The sequence below is a fragment of the Giraffa tippelskirchi genome, chromosome 6, assembly GCF_054371585.1.
Source record: "Giraffa tippelskirchi isolate mGirTip1 chromosome 6, T2T-mGirTip1v1.2.pri, whole genome shotgun sequence".
NCBI lineage: Eukaryota > Metazoa > Chordata > Mammalia > Artiodactyla > Giraffidae > Giraffa > Giraffa tippelskirchi.
The window spans coordinates 34,827,600-34,846,577 of NC_137280.1; the positions used below are offsets into that span (position 1 = coordinate 34,827,600).

Here is an 18,978-nt window from a genome sequence, read left to right on the forward strand (position 1 = left end):
AAATCTTGTGCTCATGTATATATTAATTTTTTTGTCCTGATTCAAACTTTACATCTGACCTGCCATTCATAGTAGATTTCTCTGTTCTTTGTATTTGACCAAAGCATCATTAGTCCCACTACCATGAGATTGTTGTTGTTTGCTACTGTTCACTTCTGTTACCACTGCTGCTACTATCAAAACTGTCACTGTCATCAGTACTGTTGTCAGTTTCTATCTTCCCAGTTGCTTATAGTCTCTGACATCTGTCACTAGAAAGCTGGAACATACACAGCTCATGAAGTAATTCAGATTGTGGCCAAAAGTACACTAGGAACCAGCACTGGAGGTACCAGGAAGAATGGTGTTCCCCCTGGCTTAAGATTCTGGGTGTTGCCTGGCAATGCTGCTGTGCACCCCAAGTTCACCAAGGTGGGCCCTTTCCCTCCCTGCTACCAAGTTGGCTCAGCTTGTAGAGTGAGCGTGTCACTGGTCTCCAGCTTGTGGCCAACTACACTCACATGTCTGCCACCCTATCCACTTGAGGTCTTACCCATCTCTTTCCCTAGCATACTGGGTAGAAACACTGTCTTAGCTCAGGCTGTGGAATATCATATTTATAAGCAATTTAGAGACCCAGGTTAGATCCCTGGGTCAGGAGGATCCCCTGGAGAAGGGAATGACTACCCACCCCAGTATTCTTGCCTGGAGAATTCCACCATTATAACCTCATCTAAACCTAAGTACATCCAAAGGCTGTACCTCCTAATACCATCACACTGAATTTGGAGAGGACACAGACACTCAATCAGAAACACATATGGTGGTGTCCCACTGCCTGGGTGGGAATCCAGTACCCACTACTTACTTTCCATTACCTCTCTGTGCCTCAGTTTCCTCATCCCTAAAAATGGAGGTAATGATAATATTGGCCTCATAGACTTATTTTGAGGATTAGCTGAGTTCATGAAAGTAAAGGTTGGAGCAGTAGCTGGCATATAGCAAATGCTGCATAAATGTTAACTATTGTAATTTATTTAAGGAGGTAGGTTATACCCTGGATTTGACCCAGTAGGACCACAATCCAAAGGAGTTATAATGAAGGAAAGTGAAAGTGACTCAGTTGTGTCCAACTCTTTGTGATCCCATGGACTGTATAGTCCATGGAATTCTCTAGGCCAGAATACTGGAGTGGGTAGCCTTTCCCTTCTCCAGAGGATCTTCCTAACCCAGGGATCGAACCCAGGTCTCCTGCATTGCAGGCAGATTCTTTACCAGATGAGCCACAAGGGAAGTTCAAGAATACTAGAGTGGGTAGCCTATCCCTTCTCCAGTGGATCTTCCCGACCCAGGAATCGAACCAGGGTCTCCTGCATTGCAGGCAGATTCTTTACCAACTGAGCTATCAGGGAAGCCCCTAATAAAGGGAACGCTTGGGCAAATGTCAGAGTGTTCTTCGGACAGTTCTGGAGACAGGAAATCTTTCCAGGTGCTTTATTTAACTTGACTATCTTTTTCCTCTGTACCATGTTTTGCTGTTGTTCAGTTGCTAACTCGTGTCTGACTCTTTGCAACCCCATGGATTGCGACATGCCAGGATCCCCTGTCCTTCACCATCTCCTGGAGTTTGCTTAGATTCATGTCAATTGAGTTGGTGATGCCATTCAACCATCTTACCCTCTGTCACTCGCTTTCTCTTTTTGCCTTCAAACTTTCCCAGCATCAGGGTCTTTTCCAAGGAGTCAGCTTTTTGCATCAGGTGGCCAAAGAATTGGAGCTTCAGTTTCAGCCTTGGTCCTTCCAAAGAGTACTCAGGGTTGATTTCCTTTAGGATTGACTGGTTTGATCTCCTGGCAGTCCAAGGGACTCTCAAGAGTTTTCATCAGGACCACAGTTCGAAAAGCATCAGTTCTTCAGCACTCAGCCTTCTGAACTATGACAGGAAGTATAACCCATGCCTCATCAGGAAAACACAGGCACACAGCTGGTCCTCCAGGAATGTATCCCAGGGAAGCTGAGGAAGGTGTCCAACCAGGGAATTTTCTAGTTTTGTCTGAATGAAACAAGATCCCTGTGTTAAATTGCATAGTCACTAAAGAGAAACAGTACTTATGGAGGGCATGGAAGTACACCGCTCAGATCTCCTTTCAAAAGAAGCTGCAGCTGCGGGGAACACAGTTGCCGGCCAGCTTCTTGAGGCCACTGTTTTGAATCTGGCGCAGCTGATAAGACCACACTTCCCCTGGGCTGCCCTCCTCCAAGGACCTTGCACAGCAGGGCTCCTAGAGGTGGACCATTCTGCCCGACCTGGGGCTCCTCTAAAGGGCAACCTTGATTCAGGACCCCATCAGCTTGTGCTGAGACTTTCTTCAAATTGCTCACAAATACTTCCTACCCAATCCTCAGGCTTCCCATGTGGTGCTAGTGATAAAGATCACGCCTGCCAATACAGAAGATGTAGAAGACATGGGTTCAATCCCTGGGTCTGGAAGATCCCTTAGAGGAGGAAATGGCAACCCACTCCAATATTCTTGCTGGAGAATCCCATGGACAGAGGAGCCTGGGGGTGGGGGGGGGGTGGCTACAGTCCATAGGGTTTCAAAGAGTCAGACATGACTGAAGTGACTTAGCACCCAATCTTCTGTCCTTACTCCTTCCTTACAGGTGTCAGACCTGGCTGGGGGATGGAGGCAGGCTTCCCCGCCTTCCCGTGCTCCCAGCCCATCTCCTTTCATAGCATCTTCCCAGGGAGTCTTCTATAAGTGAACTTACAGAGCTGCTCTTGTCTTGGCGACTGCTTCTGGAAGCACTCAGACTGACACAGAGCTATTACTGCCTCTCTGAACTTCTAGAAGTTTTACCTGCCTACGAATGAAAGCAGATGCTTATTTCTGTCGCTGCTGGATGAACCTTCAGAGATATGGCATACCAAGCAAGAAAATAAATGTTCATGAAGTCAGTGATGTGTCATAGTCAAAGGGTTTTTTCCTCCATATTTTTATACTCATTTTAATTGGCTCATTTTCTCATCAGATTTCAAATAAACCCAGATTCTTAGTCTGTATGTGTATTAGTTCCTTATCATAAGATTATTGGTTCAAGTATGCAGAAAAGTAAATTTATAAGCCTTCATAATGATTCAAAAAAAAGGAAAGAAGACAGGCAACCCACTGAACTGTTGACTAATAGAGGTCTATTTACATTTGAAATATTTAGAACTTCATAATAGTACAGAATGGAAAGATGTATTGAATGGGTAATTCCACCATAGTTTAATCAATGTGCTATTACAGTTAAGTGCACCTATAAACTGCTGCTACATTAGTATGACAACCTAAATGAGTGAAAAATTACCAGCAGAGGTGGAAATTATTATTTACACCTGATAGCTGTACAATTGTTTACAGTAATGCTTTTTACATTAAATATTAATTCCAGCATCCTAGTCTTATAAGCCATTTATATTGTTTCCAGAAGAAATGTGAAATAGTAGCTACAATGCCTTGCTTCTCTGGCACTGTGAACCTCTCTTGGCTTCAGCCTGAGCCCTCTATGGCATTCCTAACCTGTATTCATCCACCTCTTATTACAGGAAACTGGATATGCCCTGGCCAGTAGCCATCCAGCCGTGTCACTGATCTGCTGTTACGTTCAGCAGTAATCTTGGCATTGTGTTCCTAATTATATCAGTTTCTCCTGCTTATATCTTCAGGGAAGTCATGTTCCCTCACACACAGAGCATACAAAGCAAAATGTGTAATTGTTCAGACTTTGAGTATTCAATAAATAGGTTTGATTTCATAGAGCTCAGATTGTACTGTTATGAACACATTTAGGAATGACAGAATTACCATTTTCAAGGGAGAAGATTCACAACTGACAGTTTGAATTGATCTGTCACCAAATAATAGGTGTATGAATTGGCAGAAACATATATCGTTAACATGGTTAAAATATAAAGAAGAGAATTCAGCCAGCAGAGCCAGTGATGTTGTGTGTGTGAGAATCCTCTAGAGGGAGATGTAGATGCTTGCACTCATTTCCCAGAATCTGGACATTCCAAGTGTCTCATGTAGAACGTTGATAAGGTGTGGGGTGAGGAGTTCTGCCTAAAGAAATACTTTTCACATAGTAGATATTGAATTGAACCTCGCTTGAATTATATTAATAGGAGATTATCTTTAATAAAAGCCAACTCCAGAAATAAAATTATCCACAGTACACACTTCAGGAAAGAACCACTGCCTGGCTTATTGATCTCAAACAACCAATTTAAATTGAGGATAAACTGGTTCACTTCTAGCCTTTGAAACTATAAATAAATGTTTGATAAGAGCAGATATCAGATTGAACCTTATGAAACTGCCACTTTGGTATATTAGAAAGAGTGAATATCGGCAATTTCATATGGTTCAACTTAACAGTATATAACAGGTACTTGTGTAGGGGTTAGAATTTGGGTGGATGAGTTAAATTGAAATTTAATCATTCAAAACATTTTAAGAATGTTATAAGAATTCTATTTAAAGAAAATCCATAGAGAATCTTTTTGAAAGCCAAACCCCTTTAAAAATGAATAATAAGCCTAAAATTTAATCTATTTTTGTCTACTTGAACTTTTGTTTTCTCATTAATGTGGAATCACCCATATATATATAAAGAAAATCTTTTCATTGTAAGATAACTTGAAGTGTAATATAGGAAAAAAATGTGTAATCTAAAACAGATCGTGCTAACCTCACCAATATATTGCACTTACAGAAGGTGACAAGCATATCTTGAATTTAAAACAAGGTTACAGAGCAGATCATGAAAATGGCATTCGTGTGTAGTGTGAAGCTCCCATTGGACCACTGGAATAAGGCAGGGCTAGCAGACTGGCCAAGTGCCCTTAAGAAATTACCACAGTCTCCACATTTGTAAATGGGGCAGTAATATCAATAAAGTGACCATTTCAAATAATGTACACAAGCATTTGGCATTGGGAATGTTCAATAAATAGCTATTATTGGAAAAAAGATGTTTTTGAAAAAAAATTACATTTTTTCTTTTTTTTTTAAGTCAAATCTGAAATGAGCAGTTTAAAAGGAGTTAATTCATTTATATACAGACCAGTTTGTCCCCTTCTTTAATAGCGTGAGACAGTGCACACATCAGTCCTGCCACGGGTGTAGCCAGAAGTGACCGAAGTCTGCAAGCAGGTCCCAGAAAAGCTAAAGATGAAATAAAGCAAAATTTATAAATAGAACAACAAGCTCCATATCCACACCCCACACCCCTACTCCCCACCCCCGCTGCAGCCTAGAACAGGGGAGTGAGCTAGCCCATTGACCTGCTAACAGCTTTTGTCTGCCCAGCTCGAGTGGCTGCTCCTGCGAGGCAGGGCAGGTACCCCAGTGCCTGGAGTACGTGGCAGCAATGTGTACAAAGCTGCTTTCTCCCACGGAGAGGGGGCTTCCTTTTGCTCCCGAGAACCTTTTTGGGGTGGCTTGCTTGGAAACAATAGGAGCCACTCTCTTTGGAAAAAGTCAGGTAAGACAGCTACAATGGCCACTCCTCACTCACATTTAGGCCTGTTGCCAGCATCATAATGATACCCACTCAGGAAAGAGAAGTAACAGAAATAAACAGTATTTTTAAACCTTACTTTAAAAAATAAATATCTAGAGAAAAATATTACTTTTCCCCTAAATTGGCAAACCAGAAAACCCTCAATTGGTTTTTTCCCAACTGCCCTCATGAAATAACTGTTATTCCCATCAGTGTAGCTGGAAATTATTTTTTTTAATCTTTAAGCTTATGAATTTTTTTCTTTATACATATATATTATTGAAGTATAGTTGACTTACAGTGTTTCAGGTACACAGCAAGGTGATTCAGTTATACACATACATGTTATTATTTTTCAGATTATTTTCTACTATAGGTTGTTACAAAATATTGACTGTAGTTCCCTGTGCTACACAGTAAACCTTCATTTCTTGTTGCATATCTATCATTGAGGCCTAAGTGGATTTCAGGCTTTGGAGCAACAAGGTAATTAACCCCACCAGAAAGTCTGGAATGACCCGACTTGGGTGTGAAAGTAAGAGTGAGAGATGCAATTGTGATCACACTTTTCTTCTTGAGGACAACTGTGACATGTGATCTGCAGCCTGTTAACCTGCAGATGACCTGAATGACCTGAGGCTTCAACTCCGTTAGCCTGGGACCCACCACCTCTGAACACATGGCAGGCCCTGCCCAACCAGGTGCTCCCTAGAACTCAGGGACTGACTGACTGACTGACAGCCCAGACAGACAGACTGCATGCATGCTAAATCACTTCAGTTGTGTCCAACTCTTTGTGACCCCATGGGCTATAGCCCACCAGGCTCCTCTGTCCATGGGGATTCTCCAGGCAAGAATACCAGAGTGGACTGTCATGCCCTTCTCTGGGGGAATCTTCTCGACCTAGGGATCGAACAGATGTCTCTTATGTCTCCTGCATTGGCAGGCGGGTTCTTTACCACTAGCACCACCTGGGAAGACAGACAGCAGCCCAGGCAAAAACCCGCTAAAACAGCCATTGGCCCTTTCTAGACACTCTGACTACCTTGCCTGGCCATTGCTGAGAGGCAGGCAGATGCTTCTGGAATAGAGAGAGTCAGCAAGAACCTGGCCATCCAGAGACCAGGAAGAAAGAGGCCACTGTTCTGGGCAGGAGACGGGATCTGGGACCATGGTCACTTGCAGCTCCTTCCATCCCCTTCTCTGTGCACAGAACACATACATGTAGATAGTCACACACAGACCCACACAGGACATCAGCCCACACAGACACGAAGGTACACACACAGGACACACACTCACACATTCACAGACACACAGAGAGACACACACAGACCCACAAAGGACATCAACCTAGAGAGACACGGTCACGAAGTTACATACACACACACAAGACACATACTCACACATTCACAGCTACAAGAAAGGCTTTCACACACAGACCCACATAGGACATCAACCCACACAGACTCAGACATGAAGATACACAGGACAGGTACACACTCATATACTCACAGACACACAGAGAGACACACACAGACATACATACACAGGACATCAACCCACTCAGACACAGGACACACACACACAAATTCACGATAAACAGAAAGGCTTTCACACACAGACCCACAAAGGACATCAACCCAGAAAGACACAGGCATGAAGATACACAGATACACACACACACACACACACACACATTCTCACAAGAGAGGATTTGACATGTCCTCTCTGGTCTTCTATCATCTGCTGCCTAAAAGGCCATCACAGAAGGGCACTTCCACATTTATAGAAGGCTTTGTGTGCGGAGAAAACTGTGTGGATTTCAGCCCAGCCTCGTGGCTCTGGGAGAACACAGTGACTGCAATCAAAAGCGCAAACCTACACAGCAAAAAGGCCATCGGGGGTGTTCTCGATGCTTCCCGGAGCTACACTCGGCAGCCTGCTCACATGCAGAAGTCCAGCTCATCACACAGAATTGTTTTCAGGGGATTTGGAACTTATTATTTAATAATGTTATTGCTGCCATCCCAGAGCTCGCTGATGGGTTTGCGGGCCTTGGTGAATACAGAGCAGGAGCCTAGACACCGGACCCACGTCAGTTCTGCAGAGATAGGCCAGCACTCTTTGGAGCCAGTAAAAAAATATTCGTGTGAATGATTTATTTAATAGCTGAATTTTTGAGAAATTGTTTTCCACTTGAGGAACTGAATGAATTACCGGGTCTAATGAGCGGAAGAAAACGGCGCAAGATTTTCAGCTGGGCTTGCTGTGTTGCTCTTTGCCACTGCCCACCGCCTCTACTTGACACTGATTCCTCCCAAAACTCTTCACGAAGAGTTGACCTTAAGCCAGGTTTTGTGCTCCATGTTGGCAATAGATGTCAGACAGTCGTGATGTCCGGGGGCGAGGGGGAGCGAGCACCTGACCACACAGCGCAGGTGCGGGGGCAGCTGGCTGGCCGGGCGAGGGTCCGCAGGCGTCCAGAGAGAGGGACTGAGCTGATGATTCGAGGATGAGTCAGGCGGGGCGGAGGGGAACCAGGAGGAAGCTTGCTCCCAAAGCAGAGGGCGTAACTTGTGCACAGGAGCGGAGAGGAGGGTGTGGCTACCACTGGGGAGCTGCTCTGTGGAAAGGGAACGTGAAAGTGGTTCAGTCATGTCCGACTCTTTGCGACGTCATGGACTATACAGTCCATGGAATTCTCCAGGCCAGAACACTGGAGTGGGTAGCCTTTCCCTTCTCCAGAGGATCTGCCCAACCCAGGAATCAAACCGAGGTCTCCCTCATTGCAGGCGGATTCTTTACCAACTGAGCCACCAGGGAAGCCCAGAATGGAATATACTCAACCATAAAAAAAGAATAAAACTTTGCCATTTGCAGCAACATGGACTATCAGTCCTAAAGGAAGTCAGTCCAGAATAGTCACTGGAAGGACTGATGCTGAAGCTGAAGCTCCAATAGTTTAGCCACCTGCTGCGAAGAACTGACTCATTGGAAAAGACCCTGATGCTGGGAAAGATTGAAGGCAGGAGGAAAAGGGGATGACAGAGGATAAGTTGGTTGGATGGCATCACCGACTTGATGGACATGAGTTTGAGCAAGCTCCAGGAGTTGGTGATGGACAGGGAAGCCTGGTGTGCTGCAGTCCATGAGGTCACAAAGAGTCGGACATGGCTATGCACGCTCACACACATGCATAGTATAAGTCAGGTAGTTTACATAAGTTATTTAATTCTTCCAAAACCCCGTGAGATCAGTATCATTATTATTCCCATTTTATGCAAGAGGAATGAAACTGCACAAAGCTACAAGATTTGCCTAAAATCACTCATCTAGTAAATGGAGTTGCTGGGAATTAACCCTCAGTCTACTTGGCTGCAGGGTCTTTCCTTAAGCTCAGCACTAGGCTGAATACTGGGGGGCTAGGGGCACAGAAGTTAGGTTATTGGATGCTTTCAATCAGTCTCCTAGGATCATAGCTATAATTATAAATTATTAAAAAATAATGGCTATAATGTATTTGCCAGAATATTAGACGACTGTTTGGGGAGAGAGGTGCTATTGGAAAGGCTGGTGATGGCTGAAACAGAAAGAAGAGAGTCAGGTAACTGCACAGCTGAGCCTCAGAAGCCCAGGAGTTTTTGCATGAGGGTGAAGGGGGATGGTCTCCTAGGGGGGCAGGTCAAACGTGAGCATCCCCACCTGACCTCAGTAAGACTTACAGGAAACTCCAATGGAAAAGAGGGCAAAATTCAGAGGAGGGCCCAGACACAGTAGAGAGGAGAGGGTGAGGGATTACTGATGATGGAACGTGGGCCCCAGGGTGCCAAGTGACAAAGGTGGTGAGAGGACCCAAGGGGAGCAGAGCAGCAAATGGGGGAAAGAGAGAGGGGAGTGGATGTTGACTTTTCAGGCAAAGTAAAATGGACATTAAAGCAATTGCCTAGTGCCACATACTCTGTGGGCGCTCCATGGACTAGTGCTAGTCTGCACTCTCATCAGCCCACAGTGAGCTGGGTACAGATATTGAGAGGAAGCAGCAGTTTAGAAATTTGCCTATCAATTTGACATGACCACATCTTCCACTGGCACTAGTAGTCAAGAACCCATCTGCCAATGCAAGAGACATAAGAGACACAGGTTCAATCCCTGGGTTGGGAAGATCCCCTGGAGGAGGGCACAGCAACCCACTCCAGTATTCTTGCCTGGAGAATCCCCATGGACAGAGGAGCCTGGTGGACTACAGTCCATGGGGTTGCAAAAAATCAAGCATGACTGAAGTGACTTAGCATGCACATCTTCAATGGGTCATTTTCGCTCTTGTATTTGACAAAAGTATTGATCCATGACTGATTAGAAATTTCTTAAAAATTATCCTTCCCCACAGGTAGTTTCAGAAGTACTGGCCCGTGTTGCCTCACGTATTATGATGTGTTTGCTCTCACTTTCCCATCTTGTTTGATCAAGACCACTGGACACCTTAATACAATAGGCAGCTTCTCTCATCTTCCTTGTAGTTGCAAAGGAAACAACAGCTAAAATGAAATTGGAGGAAAAAGGACTGCTTTTGCTACAAGATCCCTTTAGAAAGGAAATGAAGTTTTTGTGCTTTTTAATCACATTTAACAGTGACTGAGTCCAGTTTTCCAAACTCTTAGGGATAGCTCTCCCAGAATTCCAGGATTGGGGATGTCACTGTCCCCGTTCTAGTGGGAGAGACTTTATTTTCAGACTTTATTCCTGGTCTGAAGATTACCACAAGTTTTAAAAGTAATTGAACTCGGTCTAGACAGCAGATTTCACTGGTTGCTAAGGAACTGGATTAGTTCTAATCTAAGGGAAGTAGTATTCATTTTTATTTCCGTTTTCTTACTACAGCATTTTAATTGCAGATAAATGTCTTTTATGGCTCTCTGGGGTGTAAAACACTTTTCTGTTAGCTGGTGGGTTAGCCAGGGGAGACCGTGTTTGTACGCACCCTCAGAGCAGATGGCATTCAGGCATGACGTGTTTCAAAAAAAGAGAAACGCTTCTTGAGGCATGAACAATAGCTGGGCTTGTCGGCGCAGGCCAGGGCCGAGCGCTCAGGGCCCGCCTGTGTGGGAGGCCCCGGGCCTGGGGCCGTATCCGCCGATGCCGCACACCCCCTGACTGCCCCTTCGCGTCACAGGTGCTATCATCCCGCAACCTGCTGCCACAGTCACCAGGCAATCAATTCCTCAGATAAAAGATCAGTTGTCAAACCCCAGAAACTCATTTTCCACACAGCGGCCAGGGTGAGCTTTTTGAAAAGTAAATCTGATAGCATCACCTCAACTTGACCTGACCTCTCCCCACCCGACCCTGCTGGAAATACCTCAGTGCTTCCCAGGTCTTTACGATAAGAGCCTTAGAGAACTCCGCAGGCCCGACCCAGCTGCCCCTCCCCAAGGAAGGGCTGCCAGAGCCAGCTGGCCCTCCCCACTGCCCTCAGCCTTGCTTCTGAAGGCAGCCTGGCCTGTGCTCTGGGACTGACTGGCCCTGGTCTCGTCCACACCTTCAGCGAGACTATGGGCCAGCGCCCTCTTCCATACCTAAGCTGGGAGCTCTCCCCTTAGCCAGGAGCCCCCAATCCAGCCACTTCTACCTGGCATTTGTCACATCTGTGGGTGACAGTTTAGTCACTGAGTCGTGTCTGACTCTTGTGACTCCATGGACTGAAGCCCACCAGGCTCCTCTGTCCATGAGATTTTCCAGACGAAAACACTGGAGTGGGTTGCCATTTCCTTCTCCAGGGGATCTTTCCCATCCAGGGATCAAAGCCATGTCTCCTGCAATGGCAGGCATATTCTTTACCCCTGAGCCACCTGGGAAGCTAAATTTATGTTTATCCATGTGTCTGATTAAGGTCTGGTTCTCCAACAGAGCACAGCTCAGGAGGGCAGAGTCTCTGCCGAGTTTTCTTGAAACTGTATTTCCAGTAACTAAAAGAGCCCTTTGGCCACCTGATGCGAAGAACTGACTCATTTGAAAAGACTGTGATGCTGGGAAAGATTGAAGGCAGGAGGAGAAGGGGACAACAGAGGATGAGATGGTTGGATGGTATCACCAACTCAGTGGACATGAGTTTGAGTAAGCTCCGGGAATTGGTGATGAACAGGGAGGGCTGGCATGATGCAGTCCATGGGGTTACAGAGTCGGACACGACTGAGCGATTGAACTGAACTGAACTGAAAAGAGCCCTGAGCGCATAGCTAGTAGTGCAGGAATGAGGGCTGAGAGCAGAAATAAAATCCAAATGGTCACTGGAGGCTTTGGCTGCTTGTGGGGGGCGTCAAGAGCCATGATGTCATGAGCCGCATCCTTGCCAAGGCGCCAGCATGTGGCGCTAGTGAAGAGTCCAGCAGCTGCTCCTGCTACAGCAGTTGCCACCTCTTACAGAGCACCTCTTGTGAAGTTACAACTGTGTCTTTATGAAAAATAATACCATCACCAACACACACACACACACACACACACACACACACACACACACACAGAAAAACAACAACCGCTCATGCTGGTGCTGAATAAGAAGAGCAAGTGAAGAAACCTAACACTTTCCTCCTTCATGGGGGTTATGTGCTATGGGCGTGTTCATGAAATTGAGGTTAATAATGGTTAACACCCATGGAACCCATACTCTAGTGAGGCTGTATGTTGGTACTCATGTACATTTTCTCATTTAATCTTCTCAACAGATCTGTTTTTTTAAACTTTATTTATTTATTTTTGGCTGTGCTGAGTCTTCGTTGCTGTGTGCGGGCTTTTCTCCAGTTGCGGTGAGCAGGGGCTACTCTCTGTTGCAGTGCATGGGCTTCTCCTTGTGGTGGCCTCTCTTGTTGCAGAGCACAGGGCCTAGGTGCATGGACTTAGTAGTTGTGGCTCCTGGGCTCTAGAGCACAGGCTTAGTAGTTGTGAAGCACAGGCTTAGTTGACCCGTGGCATGTGGGATCTTCCCGGATCGGGGATCTAACCTATGTCTCCTGCGTTGGTGGGCAGATTCTTTACCACTGGATCAGCAAGGAAGCTCCTCAATATATCTATTTTTTGTCTTCCTTTTTCTAATAAAAAAACAGAGACTCTGAGATGTTAGTAATTTACCCAAGGTCACACAGCTAGTAATGGCAGAGTGGATTTGAAACCACATGATCTAACTCGTTCCAGAACCTGTGCTCTTAACCTTTACTGCCTCTCCCAGAGAGGCCCAGGACACCTCCTTAGCAGATACGTAGGGAGTCTGTACTCAAAGACTAAATACTACCTGTTCATTGAGGAATCGTTGTCTCTTAGTCTATTACTTGGGGTTTGAATTATGACTTAACTAAAAGTAAACAACCTACTTTTAGCTTCTTTCTTTTCCATTACATATTCCATTTTGGCCTGTTTCTAAAATACAGATTGGTCATCTATCTCTCCCCCAGATTCAAGAGGGTTCAATGACTTCCCTCTGCTTACGAGGATATGACAAACCACTCAGCCTTGCACATGAGGCCCCGTGAACTGGCAGGCTCTCTGTCATCTCCCACCCTTCTAATAGGACTCCTAAGCAGATTACAAGGCAAAGACTTGCCTAATTTCTTGCCTGAAACGTGATTCTCCCTTCTTGAAATCCTATTCGGTCATCGAAGCCAGGTCAACCTGAGGGACAAATCATATAGAGCAGGGGTCCCCACCCCCCAGGGCCATGGTATTGATCCATGGCCTACTAGGAACTGGGCCACATAACAGGAGGTGAGTGGCAAGAAAGTGATCAGACTTCATCTGTATTTACCACCACTCCCCATCGCTTGCTTTACCGCCTGAGCTCCGCCTCCTGTCAGATCAGTGGCAGCATTAGATTCTCATAGAGTCCCTTGGACAGCTAGGAGATCCAACCAGTCCATCCTAAAGGAAATCAGTCCTGAATAACTCACTGGAAGGACTGATGCTGAAGCTGAAACTCCAAGCCTTTGGCTGCCTGATGCAAAGAACTGACTCATTTGAAAAGACCCTGATGCTGGGAAAGATTGAAAGCGGGAGGAGAAGGGGATGGCAGAGGATGAAATGGTTGGATGGCGTCACCGACTCAATGGACATGAGTTTAAGTAAGCTCCGGGAGTTGGTGATGAACAGGGAGGCCTGGCGTGCTGCAGTCCATGGGGTCCCAAAGAGTCAGACACAACTGAGTGACTGAACTGAACGGAACTGAAGGAGCTCGAACCCTACTGTGAACCACACATGCAAGGGATCCAGGTTGCTAGCTCCTTGTGAGAGCCATCCTGAAACTTCCCCCACATCGCTAGGCCGTGGAAAAACTGTCTTCCACGAAACTGGCCCCTGGTGCTAAAAAGGTTCAAGACCACTGACATATAGAGTAACAATGAATATTACTATTTAAAAAAAATAATTCTAAGTATTATTAAGTCTTCTAATACTCAACTAAGTTTGAGAGAAAATAAAAATTGACAAAGCCTTTTGTAAACATGATTAGTAAGGTTTTCTACAGTAGACTCAAATTCAATTTCAAACTAGGAGAGAATATTGAGTATTACCGATAATGTTTTTCCCCCCTGCCTCAACAACTCTGAATCTACAAGAGGGCCTTTGTAGCGATTTTCTCAAAGTGTTACAAATTCTACTTTGTATATCATCTCTTCGTGTTTAATTATAAGGATTTGAATTTACAGCACCAATTAATCAGTAATTAGATAGTACTGTACCAAAAGAAATTAAACAAAGATAAAAACAAAAACACAACCCAGCACAAGGCCATATCATCTGGTAATGTTTCATGTAGCATGATAACAATACTTCCCGAGAAATATAGGTTAACTGAATCATTAGCTATGTATTCTTTTGACTTTTTTTATTGTTGTCGTTAGTAACTTCCAGTACCGATGGGAAAGGTAATCCAAATACAAAAACACCCTGATTATACTAACGTTTATTCCTCTTTTTACTCATCAGAAATCTGCTTTATGACACTCAATAATTATTTTGAAATGTCAGCTTTTGGAAATGCAAAATAAATGCATATTTTATAATGATACATGCTCTATTGATCTTCATACTTAACACACAAATCAGCTTTTGTGTTAATTATCAATGAGACCTATAAAACATAAATGTGTATGTTAGATGTGAAAAATAAGAGAAGTCACAGAGCAGATTGAGGAAGGAAAAATGAAGGTCCCTGAAACCAAGAGATAGAAGAGGGAAAAACCATGACTGTGGAGCAGGTCCCTTTAGGGATGGGGGCAAGTGGCAAGGGGACCTTCTCCCTACAAAGTCATGCCATTTCCCTGTGCCAGGCTCATGGAACTCTTTTCGAGGTTCTTAAACCTTTTGTTAACAAAAGGAAAAGGGAAGACTGATAGTTGGAAAGAGAAATGAGCAGCTCCCATAATTCAGTCTTGGAAGAGATGGCAGTATGGCCTGCTCAGGTGCACCCCCTGCTGGCACGGAGTGATCCTGACAGCTGAGCTCGGGCTGTGGAAGGAGCCCCACAATCTATTTATACGTAACAGTCTCTATAGCAAGCTTTTCTCCTTCGCGACCCCCAAGTAACCCCTTCCCTCTGTGGCCATGACTACATGGGAAGACTGACATGAAACACTAACAATTACTTTAAGATGCTTTACATTCTTTCCCTGGTACTGTTTCAGAAGGTCTCATTTCTGGAAAAAAAAAAAATTAGGATCACCTTTACTCCCAAGTATAACGATCTTATAAATCGTAGATACTGTAAAATCTCTTAATGGTATGCCAATTGAGTGAGTAGTTTCTTCCCTAAGTGTATGAAACTGTCTTGAAAGTTTGAAATTTCACTGTGTGCTCTCAAGCTTGCTTTCTAGATGTACTTTTCTCTGAACCAAGTAATTTGTCTTTTGATGGATCAATTTGCCAAGAGAGAGCAAAAGGTACTTTGAGAAGAACTATAGAAGAAAATTTCAAACATTCCTATATTTTGGTACCTTAGATTGAAACAGTAAGCTTTGCTTAGTAATTCAGCACTATGGTGAACATCAGAGAGCTAAATTTTAATAATTTTTGTGACTTCATGATGAAATTGATTGAGCAGTTCCCCAACCTGCCTTATCTGGGAACCATTTGATTTTTCTCCAAGTCTGGAATCTTTTTGCCCTTTGTTGTTTTGAAGCGATGCTATAAAGGTTCTCTCTCAAGAGTTCATTGCTTTTACAAACTATACAGCACACCTGTGGATGAAAACCACCTTTGTCAAAGTGTCAATTCCTTTATTGATATGACTTATTAATCCTCTGCTGTTCTCCTTCAACTGTTCCCTCATTTGAAATAAAATATTCATCTCTGAGGAGGCAGTACAATTTATCTGATGTCAGGGTACTATTAATGCATACATTTTTGCCTCTCAATGCAAACTTCATTATTGAAATGAATTTAAACAAGCCGGCTTTGGTTCACAATGATCATTATCTGATGAACCTTTATTCAGGGTTAGCCGGCCAAAATTAATGAACCAGAGTAACCTCTTCGTCTCAGTGGCTCTTCACGTTAATAGCATAGCAACTACCCTCTGCCCTAGCCTTCCTCTCGCAGAATGTGGAAAAGCCAGCGCTGGTGTTTAAACACCCCTCACTGCATTTTCTCCCTCCCTCTCCATCACGGTAAATGGGTCCAGTTAATGCTCAAGCCAAACACCTGGGGGCCTTCCCTTCTGCTGTCCCCCCACGCCCAGGGCAGCGGCCAGTCCTCCGAGGCCACCTGCTGCTGCCCCTACCCTAGTCCACGAGACTCTTTCCCCCTCTCTGGACTTCTAGCAACTATGTCCTAACTAGCCTCCCTGCTTCTATGCTACCTTTCCTAGAATTCATTTTCCATATAGCAGCTCGGGTCATGACTTTTAAAATATCAGTCATTTTACATCATTAGACCTGCTTCAAGCCTTCTAGTCACTTCCTGTTCCACCTGGAATAAAATCGAAGCACCTCCCACAGCTAAAAGACTCCACATGACCAGCTCAGCACCACTTCCCCCTTCTCACACCAGCGGGCCTCTCTCCAAATATCCAGCGCTGATTGCTGATGTCTCGCCTTCACACAGCTGTCCTGGCTGCTGGGTGTCGATTTCTCCTCCTCCTCCTTCACAATTCAGCTCAAAGGTCACCTCCTCAGAGAACCTTCCCTGACCCTGTTAAGTGCAGCTGTCCACGGTCCTTGTCATGTCAAATCGTCTGTACCTGACATAGCACGTGTCACTGCCAGAAATTAGTCTCTCCCTTTTTGGTTGTTTGCTGAGCCTGTGTTTCTCCTCACTAGCCTTGTGTGTTGCTTACCACATATCACCCACGCCTGGAAGAGTCTAGCCCCAAAGTGCACTCTGAATAAACACCTGTTAGATGAATGACCAATGGATGAACCTGACACCTCCCAATATTATATAAAATTTTTCATCAGATTTTTTTATTAAATTTTTGAGACACTGTGCAGCTTGTAGGATCTTAGTTCCCTGAATAAGGATTGAACCTGTAACCTTTGCAGTGGAAGCTCGGAGTCTTAACCACTGGACCGTCGATACTATATGATTTTGACTGAATCACTTAACCTCTGGACTTTGCCTTCTTCATCTGTACAATAAAACTAACAAGACATTGCATTTTCATGGGGACAATCTAAAGGGGTAAACGTGTGTGGTAACATGGCATGGAGATGCAGAATGAACAGTTAACCACGTCCCTTCCTGTTTTCCAGGAAATCTTCGGAGGAGCTGGACATGGACAAGGTGACAGCAGCCATGGTACTAACCAGCTTGTCCACCAGCCCTTTGGTTCGGAGCCCTCCTGTGCGGCAGAACGGTAAGCCTGGGGCACAGGCACAGGAAAGGGTCCTCTCACATCAGGAGCAGAGCTTCTCCTTGAAGAAGCTCTTTTCTTTTTCTCTTTTCTCTTCCCCTTTTTTCTTTTTTCTTTTTTCCAGCTGTTTTTTAATTACACAGCACATGAACAGACCCATATTTTAAAATTCAACCATGTGTTGCACAAAGCCTCCCAGTGCCAGTCCCTCCCCAAAGGCAGTCGCTCTCAGCAGTTTGGAACACATCCTTCCAAACTCTGGTCTTTGCACTTAAGTGCAGACTCATTCCTGACACACACAATGGACCCTCACCCACTAGTGGGAAGTGAGGGGAAGTGTGGAAGAAGTGGACCCCAGAGCTACCAGCCTCCTTCTCATCGTCCTGAAGACTCCACTGCATCTCATTCCTACATCCAACCATTGAGTGCACATTTACTGACCTCCACCACCTTTCCAACTTATCTTTAAGAACTTGTATTCCGTATTGCCCCAGGTAGATGGAGATTGGTCTCATGAAGTTACTTCCCCAACTTTTTTTTTCTTTTTTCTGCTTGGTTGGAGAGATAATTGGACCAAAGAACTCTGAAGATTAAATATTTTTAAAAAGCATTATCCCAGGCTCCTTAATCCATTCTTTTATTCAGTATATATTTATTAGGTATCATAACAGATGCAGTTTGGCATGCTGCGGTTCATGGGATCGCAAAAAGTCGGACATGACTTAGCGACTGAACAACAACCATAATAGATGGTTTGAATATATCATTGAAACAGTGTCCATACTCCTAGGTAATGTACAATCTTTTGGGGGGAAAAAACTATCACAGCTGTATTGATAGCTAGCATTTATTGAGTCCTTAGTATGTGCCATATTCTAGTTTTACTTTATCTCATGTAATTCTTACAATCCTATAAGATGTTATCACTATTTTACAGATGAGTAAACTGAGGCACTTGAGGATTAGCTGATTTTAAACAGAGCTGAACTTCTTTCCATATCATTCTGATTCCAGATCTCCTGTCTCAGTCATGATATAATATTGACTCATATAATTCAATATGATAAATCAGTAGGGCAGTAGGAGATGAAGCTGGAGAGCCTGGCAGGAAATCAAGGAGTCATATCTGTCTGGTTATGAGTTTGGACCTTCTTCTGAGGCTATAGGAGAGCTATTAGATGATTGAAACGTTGGAAAGTTATAATTGGGTATACAAGACAAAAACAAAAAATAAACAGAAAAAAACCATGTGCATGTCCTGAACCTTGGTGGTCACAGTGGGGACGCATATAGGGCATAATTGAAAAATATGAAGAAGGCAGAATCAACAAGATTTGGTGATAGACAGAGAAGATAAAGGAGAAGGAGTGACAAGGGTGACTTCTGGGGAGTCCATTCCCTGTGGTGATGAGCAAAGGCAGAGGAAGAGATCTATTGGTGAATGTTAGGAGCAAGAGGTGGGGTTGCCGAAGAAGATGAGAGATCCATCTTGAAACACGTTTAGTAGGGAGTACCTGGGGATCATCCAAAGGACAGCAGCTGATGGGGTTCTGGGTCAGCCTGGGAGAGAGATCTGGGCTGATGCAGAATTGAAAGGCGACATTTTGAAGCCATGA

General features: G+C 44.4%; 1 protein-coding gene across 2 annotated transcripts in view; it reads left to right on the forward strand.

The window, feature by feature from the left end:
* ZNF704 (zinc finger protein 704) overlaps positions 1 to 18,978 on the forward strand; it is a 236,692-nt gene that overhangs the window by 172,690 nt on the left and 45,024 nt on the right. For both annotated transcript variants that reach the window (XM_081495614.1, XM_081495613.1), the window contains one exon: positions 17,262 to 17,365. In XM_081495614.1, coding sequence (XP_081351740.1) covers positions 17,262 to 17,365 — 104 coding nt within the window. The remainder of the gene's footprint in view (positions 1 to 17,261; positions 17,366 to 18,978) is intronic.